Source organism: Oryx dammah, unplaced genomic scaffold (assembly GCF_014754425.2).
Source record: "Oryx dammah isolate SB20612 unplaced genomic scaffold, SCBI_Odam_1.1 HiC_scaffold_14, whole genome shotgun sequence".
NCBI lineage: Eukaryota > Metazoa > Chordata > Mammalia > Artiodactyla > Bovidae > Oryx > Oryx dammah.
Window position 1 is genome coordinate 23,234,628 of NW_024070198.1, and position 10,418 is coordinate 23,245,045.

At 51.5% G+C, this 10,418-nt stretch overlaps 1 protein-coding gene across 2 annotated transcripts in view; it reads left to right on the top strand.

Moving 5' to 3' along the window:
* NEURL1 (neuralized E3 ubiquitin protein ligase 1) overlaps positions 1–10,088 on the top strand; it is a 32,645-nt gene extending 22,557 nt beyond the window's left edge. For both annotated transcript variants that reach the window (XM_040254328.1, XM_040254327.1), the window contains exons 4-6: positions 3,981–4,670; positions 7,104–7,250; positions 7,749–10,088. In XM_040254328.1, the coding sequence (XP_040110262.1) occupies positions 3,981–4,670; positions 7,104–7,250; positions 7,749–7,987 (1,076 nt within the window). In that variant the 3' untranslated portion in view covers positions 7,988–10,088. The remainder of the gene's footprint in view (positions 1–3,980; positions 4,671–7,103; positions 7,251–7,748) is intronic.
* Positions 10,089–10,418: the final 330 nt, after the last annotated feature.

Consider the following 10,418-nt stretch of genomic DNA (forward strand, 5'->3'; position numbering starts at 1 on the left):
ATGCAAAGTCCTAGGTTCAAACAGTTAGTTGCCTGGGTGCAGGTGGACCTGACTTTGACAAACTCAACCTGAGCAAATGCTAATAACAGAAGTTATCAAGTATCTAGGTGCCAGGGGCTTTGCACTCTACCTCTGATCCCTTCAACAATATCACAAAGCAGGTATTATTAGACCTGATCTCTAGGTGAGTGATCTGGGACTGGAGGAAAGTGGCTCACCCACAGGCCACCAGCCATGTGCTGGGTCAGACATTTAAACCCAGGCCTGTATCACTCCAGAGCCTTTGCCTAGTCTTCGGAGCCAGGTAGCATGGAAACAGTAGCAGTGGCTCGTAGCAACCTGGTGATTGTCTCGTGCGAGGCACTCTAGGGCTTCATTCCACTGCATCTCCTTCACAGCCTCCCTTCCAAAAGGGATTTCAGATTTCATACCAGTCAGGAAATGCTGGTTTCACCGCTACAGAAGAGAGGCCCAGACGGCTTAAGCTATTTATCCGAGGCCATATAGCCAGGAAATGACAGAGCTAGGATGGAAACCCAAACTGATGACTCCAGAGTCTTGCACTGAACTGTGTTCCTATCTTGCCTACCAATATATGGATTTTGGCTACAAAGAATCCTAAAACACTCTCAGGTTGCATTATAAGAAGTATAAAGGTACTTCTCAGGAGAGGTGTGATGGCCACACTGTGGCTCAAGCTGGTGAGAGTATTTCTGAGTGTACTGAGTCTGGAGCTGTTCATTGTCTAAGAGGTGCGAAGGTGTGTGTGGAATTTGAGTATTCCCTGAGGAGAGATGTCTTCAGTGTGGGACTGAGAGGCAGCCCCAGAGGTAGTAGGTATAAATATAGGCAGGTTATAACTAAACACACCCTGGAAAGTAAACTGTATAAAGAGGAGCACACGAGCTGACAAAGAGTGTCGGGTGTGTTTATATGTACACGTTGTGGGTAGTGATCATTTTATTTAGGTTGATACACAGTCTACTCATTTTTAGTATCTAGTACTTTCGTCCAAAAATAGCAATTAATTTGTAAACACTACCAGAATATTATCTAGCTGGTTTGTATTTTAAGAGTGTTATTTTGTGTTTGTTGTGGTGGGGGTAGTGGCTCTTGTGTTCATTTTTAAGTGTAGATATGTAAATACAATTGCAGGATTTAAAGCTTTAGCATGACATCTTGTGTACATGAGAGGAGGGATTTGAAGGAAGATGCCTTGGGTGAGTGAGTTGGGTGAGTGAGCTGGGTGGCAATTGTTAGGTTAAGGGAATTTATTTTCCTATGGGGTACATGATAATGTCAAAAGGAAGCATTTCTCCTAAACTTGGGAGTAGGCAAACTACTAATCGGTGTAGCTTTGTGTAGTATGCTAGTCTAAAAAAGACAATAGGTAATATAATGGAAAAAAAAAAAGCTTTTATGATGGATTTTGTAAATAGGTTTGTGGTAGGGTAACTTGTTTTCTTGCTGTGATCTTACCACTCAAATGAAGGTAATTTGAATAAATTTTGTGTGGTACAGGATCAATGAACTAATTTTTCCTAAGAGTTCAACAAACAAAAAAGCAACCAGGGAGGTAGATTTCAGTTTAAGAGAAGGAAACATTTTCTTAAAGACAGAGTAGCTCAGCAATGGCCTGAGTTGCCTGGGAGGGAGTGGGCATATTCAAGCAGAAGAGGACTCCTGTGGGGGCAGAGAGCAGGAGATCGTACATCCAGCCCCATTCAGGAGTCTGTTTTGAGGGTCTGCCCAGCTCCATGGGCTCTGGCCTGATTGTCCTGAGTGTGTGGGGTGGCGTAGGGTGGAGAGAGCAGCGTGGGGTGTGTATATGTGTGGCCCCCATGACAGCCTTGTTCATGTAAACCCTGGCTGGGCATCTCTGAGCCATTTCTTTCCTCCTTACCCTGCTTCTCCATCCCTTCTCCTCTCTGTCCCCAACCTTCTGGAGTCCCCAAGGGCCAGTCCCTGGAATCCTTGAGGGGTCAAGGGAGCAGGGCTGTTCCCTGGGGTCCAGGTCAGCCCACAGCCCTCCTCAGGCCCCTGCTATTGTCTCCCATGTCTTGCCCTCCTCGCCTCTGCCTCGCCGCAGCCCCCCAGCCTCTCTGCACCATTGCTGTCACAGAGTCAATTCCCTGGAATAATCACATTTTCCGGTTGGCTCCCTCCTCCTTACCAAACACGATGTTGGGAAATCCCGACCAGCCAGGCCTCGAGAGGCTTCTTCAGAGAAGCAGGAGACTTGTGGGGAGGGCCCAGCACCCTCTCCTTGCTGGGGCAGAGGAGCTGGGGGAGAGCAAAGATAGGGAGGCATTAGAGAGCAAATCTAGATTCAGCTGGAGCTGAATTCTGGCTTCGCTACCCCTACCAGTCTGTTCCTCCAAGCTTTGCTCCCATGCTGAGCACCCCCGCCATCCTTACTCAGCTGCTGGAGAGAAAGCACAGATCCTCCCTTGGAGAGGCTGAGAGAAAAGCCTCCTGAGAAGGGATTGGTCCATGGTAAGGCCAGCAGTGGCCCCAGCCAAATTTGGGGCCTCCCACGAAAAGGATCCAGTAAACCTATATGGCTTGAAAGTGGAGGGTGTGGAGTTGGGCGGATCACGCTTTAACCCTGGATCTGCAGCTTGGTTGTCACAGAACATCTCTGAGCTTTATCTGTACAAAGGGAACACCTCTGTGAGATGCTTTCAGGAGGAAATGCAGCAGTAATTCATTGCACCTGATGACTTATTACAAATTATAGGACTCCATAAAGCAGACTTAACCAGCCATTAAGGAATTATGGTCTCAGAAGCATGGTTATTGGTGTAAAAGGGTATACAGGACACGATAAATAGAAAAATTAGTTTTGAAAAGGAAATTTGTATAACAGAGTTCTTCACTTGGAGTTAATGGATACTCTGAAATTATCCACAGAATTTAGGGAGAATGTGCATTTTCCTGAGAAGATAGGTACAAGTTACCTTTTGAAAGAGATTTGTTACCTGTAAAAGTTAATAGTTTAAAACTACTGATATTTATATAGTAGGATTCAGTTTTTGTATTAAAAAGAGAAATAACTAAAATATATTCAAAAAAGTCTGGAAACACACATCTAAATATTAATAGTATTTTCTGCCTTTTCTCTTTGCTGAACTGTTTTTTTTTTTTTTTTTTTTTTTTTTTACAAAATACAGTCTGTATTACATGTATGAATAAAAAGAGAAAGGGTTTGATTTCCAGTTGTTGGTTTTGAAAGGAGGGCTTGGAAAAATTCACTTAGCTTCTCCACCTCAGTGTCCTTCGGTAGAAACAACGTCAAAAGCTAATTTTTGCGATGAGACAATTTGTGCAGAGAGGTATTCTGGAGGGGAGGGTTTCCTCTGGGCTCCCAGAGGCATAGAATATCAACATGCATTCAGCAAGTGTTTACTGCTACCTTCTAAGTGCCAAGTGCTATCTTGGCTGCTAGGATAAAGAATCAGGGCCCAGGAGTTAATTTTTTTTAATCCGACTTTTATAAGTGTACCATTTAGAAGTAATCGTGTTTTTAGTTTTGGTGTCTTTCGTGCCTGATGATCCTTTGCTTAAGCAAATGCGTAGTCTGAGATCCTGCAGAATGTGTGATGTTCTTGTTCAGTGGCTAAGTCGTGTCAGACTCTTTTGAGACCCCCCAGGGACTGTAGCCCGCCAGGTTCCTCTTCCATGGGGATTCTCCAGGCAAGAATTCTGGAGTGGGTCGCCATTTCCTTCCCCAGGGTATCTTTCCGTTCCAGGGATCCGACCCGGGGATCCAACCTGTGTCTTGTGCATTGGCAGGCGGACTCTTGACCACTGAGCTACCAGGGAAGCCCCTGTAAAATGTCCGAGCATTTTCTTTGCTATTAGAAACTAGATGCGTCTTACTAGTGCCGGCTTTAACGACTAGCGGGAGGAGACTCACAGGCGATGGGACCCAGGGCTGTGGCCCGCCTGACGGTCGCCCTGTCCCCCTACCCCCGCAGACAGCGAGCTGGTGCTCCCAGACTGCCTGCGCCCGCGCTCCTTCACCGCCCTCCGGCGGCCGTCGCTGCGGCGCGAGGCTGACGAAGCGCGCCTCTCCGTGAGCTTGTGTGACCTCAACGTGCCGGGCTCTGACGGCGACGAGGGCACGCCAGCTGCCGGCTGCCCTATCCCGCAGAACTCGCTCAACTCGCAGCACAGCCGCGCGCTGCCCCCGCAGCTCGACGGCGACCTGCGCTTCCACGCGCTGCGCGCCGGCGCGCACGTCCGCATCCTGGACGAGCAGACGGTGGCGCGCCTGGAGCACGGGCGCGACGAGCGCGCGCTCGTCTTCACCAGCCGGCCGGTGCGTGTGGCTGAGACTATCTTCGTCAAGGTCACGCGCTCGAGCGGCGCGCGGCCCGGCGCGCTGTCCTTAGGTGTCACCACGTGCGACCCCGGCACGCTGAGGCCGGCCGACCTGCCCTTCAGCCCCGAGGCCCTGGTGGACCGCAAGGAGTTCTGGGCCGTGTGCCGCGTGCCCGGGCCCCTGCACAGCGGCGACATCCTCGGCTTTGTGGTCAACGCCGACGGCGAGCTGCACCTCAGCCACAATGGCGCCGCGGCGGGCATGCAGCTGTGTGTGGACGCCTCACAGCCGCTCTGGATGCTGTTCGGCCTGCACGGGTCCATCACACAGATCCGCATCCTTGGTGAGTGCCCCGGCCACGTGCCCTCCTCCCTCGAGGTGCATCCTGAAGCTGGCGCCTCCAGGCCTAGCATCTCGTCTTCCCTGGAGGCAGGGTCTGTCTGGGTAGGGGGGAACAGCGCCCACCCTGCCCCTTATGTGTTCTAGTCAAAGAGTCACTCTTGTTTAGTCCATGGTTCTCAGATTTCACCAGATAAACCCTGGGGAGGGGAAGAAAAGCAGGGAACACTGAGTTTCACGCTCAGAACCGGTTTCACCCACATTCCCACGTACATAAACAACTCTCATACACATTGCCCAGTGGCCATTTAAAAATGGGGGGAAGAAATTGTTTCCACTAGCAATGAACTTTTTGAGGTTCAGTTTCCATTTATCAAAAAAAATGGGAACGAAGACCTCTGCATCTAAGGACAGTTGTGTGTCTAAATAAGATAAAGAGGGCGGTGTGTCAGCAGCCAGGCATCTCAGAAGAGCAGTGCCTGGATTGGGGGCTTTTGGAGAATCCCCGGGCCTTGGAGGAAATGGGGCTGCAGATGTCTGGGCCTTGCTGGCTTTGAATGGACAGTTTGAATGGGCTGGGTGACGTGGATTTGTATAAGCCATATTTCGCAGAGCGTTCTGCAGGATGCTGGGCGGTGTCCCTCAGTTGTGTCAGATTCTTAAATCCCACCTCCGGAAATTTTGATTCTGTAGATTTCAAATTAGGTCCTGGGCATTTAAAGTTTTTCTTCCTTAGCAAATTTGGTTAGACAAGTTTGGAGACCCCTGGGCCTCACAGCCCCCAACCTAGACCTCACCCCAGGAGACTTCATAGACATGGTAAAGTGTGTATGTGAGTAAGCATGAGTAACACTGTGAGACTGGCATACCGTGTCTAGGCACATGTGAGTAAATGCATGTGTATTTGTGTATGCAGTGCTGTTGGTAATTGTGAGAGTGTATGAGAGTTTTCTGAAATCAGATAAAATCAGTGGAGACTTCCTCCTCTGGAAAAAGACCAAGTGAAGACGGAGTGTAAAATGAATTGAAAAAAGAATGAAAAGAAATGGGACCAGGGTGCTAAGAAATTAGGATTGAGGGAAGATAAGTCAGGGAAGAGTGAAAGGAAATCAGACTAGATAAAAAGACATCAGAAAGGAAAGAAATTGGCTTAAAAATTCAAGGTGGAATAAAAAGAAACCAGACTAGGGTGCAGAAAAAAAAAATCAGGCTGAGGTACCAAGATATTTGGCTACAGTCACCAGGAGACACTGCTCCTCAGATAAAGGATATTACATAAGGGCAAGATAGTCTCTTGCATCAGCACCATCTAATAATAGTTAAGTAGCTTTTCAGTAAAGCTTCTGTTGCTCAAAGAGGCTTACTAGACTAGAGCAGAGGAGAAGCTTAAAAAACAAACAAAAACCCCAGGACTTAAATGTCCCGAGAGGGAAGTAGGCCAAGGTGGGCATTGAAGATTAATCATTCAGAATTTAATATATGCTAAACAGTGTGCTCCTGGGCTGTTTGGAGAATTGAACATCTTGACTCAAAGCAAAGTGGTGATAGAGGATCCTGACTCTAAAGGAAAAACAAATCAGTAACAATATATGGAAGGATGATTATTTACTTCATAGAAGAATGCTTTGGTTTGTTGAAGGCCTAAGTGAACTAAGAATGAACAGATATTTCCTTCACCCTAAAACTACAGCCAATTTTATGCTTCATGGTGAAACATTAGAAATATTATCATTAAAATCAAGAATGTGATGGAGATGCCATATAGTATCATTCTGAAAATGCTAACCAGTGCAATAAAGCAAGAAAAGCAAATAGGAGGTATAAATTTCTGAAAGAAGGAGATGATAGTTCACTTAAAACGTGTTAACACTACTAAGAGAAATCCTGTGGACAGCTGATAAATATTCTTAGAAACAGTGACTATTAAATGAATTAGATTGAATAAATTAGACTGAATAACTACTAATAAAAAACATCTCATTGAGCACTTACTTGTGCGTAGGGCATTATGTTAGGGCCTGTGGGAAAGTCACAGGTGAGTCAGGCTTTCTGCTCTCAGGAAGCTCAGGGTTTAAATAGGGAAACATTACAAAGTTACATTCCTGGGCAAAGAATAAATAATTTCCCAGGCTCTGTGCTTGCGTATTTGCATGCATGGTGTGTATGACTGGTCAGTGCTGGATAGAGATGTGGGGTGGGGGGAGTCAAGGCTGGCTGGAGGAAGGGACTGAGGAGAGCCCCAAGAGACTCCCTGGACAGTTAGCTCTTTAGGGCAAAGGCTCAGTTGGTCTCTGCACCTAGTGGCTGGGCTGTGTGGTCAGGCTGCACCACCTGTTTCTCTCCTGGGAACCTAATGGAGGATGGAAACTCGAGCTTTCCCCCAGTGGGCCTCTGAGTGTCTGGGTCCCGCCCTCCCTCCTTCCCTTCCTTTCTGCAGGCTCCACCATCCTGGCAGAGCGAGGCATCCCATCACTCCCCTGCTCCCCTGCCTCCACACCGACCTCCCCCAGCACCCTGGACATCCGCCTCTCTGACCCCTCGCTCGGCACCTGCAGCTCTGGCCCTCTGGGGAGCTCTGCTGGAGGTAAGCAGGCTGGCCCCTTTGGTTCCATGTGACAGTGTCAGCCCTTCCACCCTGAGGGACTTGCCCTCCACCCTGGCTGAGGCAGGTCTGCAGACGGGGCCCTGGAGGAGCTGGAGATGGGCCCAGGGAACCCAGGTTGAGTGGTGATTCCTGAGCTGAGTCCCGTCCTGTCCCTTAGCCGGGTGGCTTTCTCCAGAGGACTTCTTGAGCACAAAGAACCCCAGAGAGTAGCTCAGCGGGGCCTCCCCCAGTGGGTTTTGGGCCTCCATCCTTCCTGCCTCTTCTCATTGCTTCATGGACACCCTGGCCCCTGGTCTGGGCATGGAGGGGTCAGAAGTGGGGCTGTCCAGAGTGCATCCTCTTTCTTCTTGTGCCCAGGAGGTGGGTGGCAAGGTAGACAGGCTGATCCCGATCCATGGAGGAGGAGAGGCCAGGGCTTTCTTCATGAACCTGGGACCAGGTTCGTGCCTCCCCCTCACTGCTGTCCTGTGTCCCCAGGAACAGCCCCCAACTCACCAGTGAGTCTGCCCGAATCACCAGTGACCCCAGGCGGGGGCCCGTGGAGTGATGAGTGCACCATTTGCTATGAGCACGCGGTGGACACAGTCATCTACACGTGTGGCCATATGTGCCTCTGCTATGCCTGTGGCCTGCGCCTCAAGAAGGCTCTGCACGCCTGCTGCCCCATCTGCCGCCGGCCCATCAAGGACATCATCAAGACCTACCGCAGCTCCTAGCCGTCGTGGACCCACCCACTCCCCAGCTTCCTCCGACTCCGGCCCGGCTCCAGCTGAGGCGCAAAGCAGCAGGGCCCCTTCTCTTCTTCCTCATTTTGGAAATTCTCTCCCCTTCTCATTAAACTTGGGAAACAGCCCCTGAGGTCTGGGGAGGAAGGGGTGTCAGGCTGGGAGATGGGGGCAGAAGCAAGTCGCAGCTCTTCCCTGCAGGCCGAGGGGCTAAAGCCGGGGGGGTGGGGGTGGGGGGGGTGGTCTCAGCCTGTCCTGGTCCTTTCCTGCCTGGGGTAGATTCCCAGGAGGTCTCTTTAGCCCATGTAGCACCTTTGTGAACATTAGAAAGTGTGTCCCATCCTCTGGGCAGATGTGTCCCTGAGCCCAGACACGCGGCCTGGCTAGTGGAGTGTGGACCTGGATTTCAGTCTCCGTTTTCTCCCTCAGCCAGCTGCCCTTGAGCAGTGCACAGCCTGGGCTGCTGCCTTACTCTCTGACCTTCCCCCACTGTCTCCTTCCTTCTTTCCCTGCCCCTTGGGCCTGGCAGTCAAGAGTAAGACGGCCAGTGGATCCCTCTCATCCCAGGAGGGCTGCCGCCTCTGTGCTGTGCCTATCTCCCACTCACCCTGGATGGGTGGACAGACAGGCCACAGAAGCCTCTGGGTTCTGGGTTGCTAGTCCCTGGCCTGGTTGAGACATGGAGGGCCCCTTCCTGGTCATGGCCTGTTTGCCTCAGTGGGCTCGGGGTTGCTCTTGCCTGGGGGCAGCCCCTTGGCGTGGGCTGGAGAGCAGGGTAGGTCTTCTGTCAGGCTTTGGCATCCCTGGGAGAGGCCAGGATCCTGGGTTGGGAGTAGAGGACTTCCTGGAGTAAGAACGGCTTTTCTTTTTCCCCTGTATTTTAATTTATTTATTTATTGGGTTGGTAGGGGTTAGTTTGGGCAGGGGGAGTGAATTCCCACCCCCCAGACTCCTGCAAAGGCCGCCCTAGTAGATGGAGTGCCTGGTTGGAGAGCCAGCAGAGGCTGTCATCACTTAGACTCTGCCCTAAACTCCAGCACACAAGTCCCTAGCCAGCTCTGCCTGCCATGAAATAGAACTCCATAAAAAGGGGCCGAGTCGGGACACCTTCTGGCAACTTGTGTCCACTTTCTAGAGAGGGCAGCAGAGCCTCTGCAGTGCCTGGGACTAGCAGATCACCCGGAGCCACAGAATGCCCTTCTTGGGCTGGAGCCTGGGTATCGTAACTGGCTCATACACATCGGGAGGCCCGAGTTCCCCACTCTGTAAGGACATGGAAAGGTCTGGGCAGGCTGGGGGAGGGAAGGCACTCTCGTCATTGTAGGCACTCTCTCCCCCAGGAGAGAGGAGAAGGGATGGATCCCAGCACCTCCAGTTTCTTGGTCCTGATTTTGGAGTAGGGGAGGACCCCCGGCTGCTCTTAGGTTATAGTCATCTCAGCCCTGCACGCCTGTCCTGGTAGGCCATGGGCTGGGGCCACCTCTCGGAGTCCTGGCAAGTCTCCCCGAGCCTCCAGCCCTCTGTCCCCTCAGATGGCTTTTTTACGCCCAGTGGAGACTGCTTTGTTATGTGGCCTGCAGAGCATGGGATTCAAGACCTGGCCACTGACCAGTTGTGTGGTCTTGGCCAGGTCACAGTCGCTCTGGGCCTCAGCTGCCATCTCTGTAAAATGATCGTTGGGAGTGTGGGAAGACTTTTTTTGTGACTCTCAGGGGGTTCTTTGGTGGTGGCTGCTATGGGGTGGGGTGGTGGGAAGCACAGGGAGTGGGGGTCACGATGCCAGGCTGGCCCTGTGTGTACCTGCCTTGCAGGGCACCTTTGGGAAGTCACCATTCTGCCATGGGTCTCTGCTCCCCACTAACCCCATAGACCTCTTCTGTGGGAGTGGGGTGAGATGGGGCTGGTGGTGGCCCCAAGCAGTCAGGGTGCCCATCCCAGAGGCAAGGGAAGTTCCTAAGTGCAGGGGCTGCGTGGCCTGAGGGTCAGGGAGAAAAAGCCATCCATCCCATTGTCTCTGTTAGTGTGAGGGTAGCTGCTGCCTCCTTCGTGAGCTTGGATCACCGTGATTGTGAATAAAGGTGATTTCGTACCAGCCTGAGGGCTGTGCTGTGCAGTATGGAGGGCTGGGGAGGGAGAAAGGGTGGGCCGGTGTGTGTGTGGCAGGGGCGGTTGGTGATGGTGATGGAGGTGTGGAGGAAGAGGGCCAGGTGTCCTGGTTCGGAGGGGAGCCAACAATCAGAAAAGACTCCCTGAAGACAGCCGGGGAGGGGGAGGTGGCTGGAGCATGGTCTGGGGCTTGTACAGCAGAGGCCAGAATGCCAGGCGAGCCTCGCTGTAAGCCGAAAAGGAGAAGCCACTGCCCTTCCGTGACTGCAGGTCTCTGGATCTGTCAAGAGCAGGAGCTGCAGTCCATGAAGCTCCC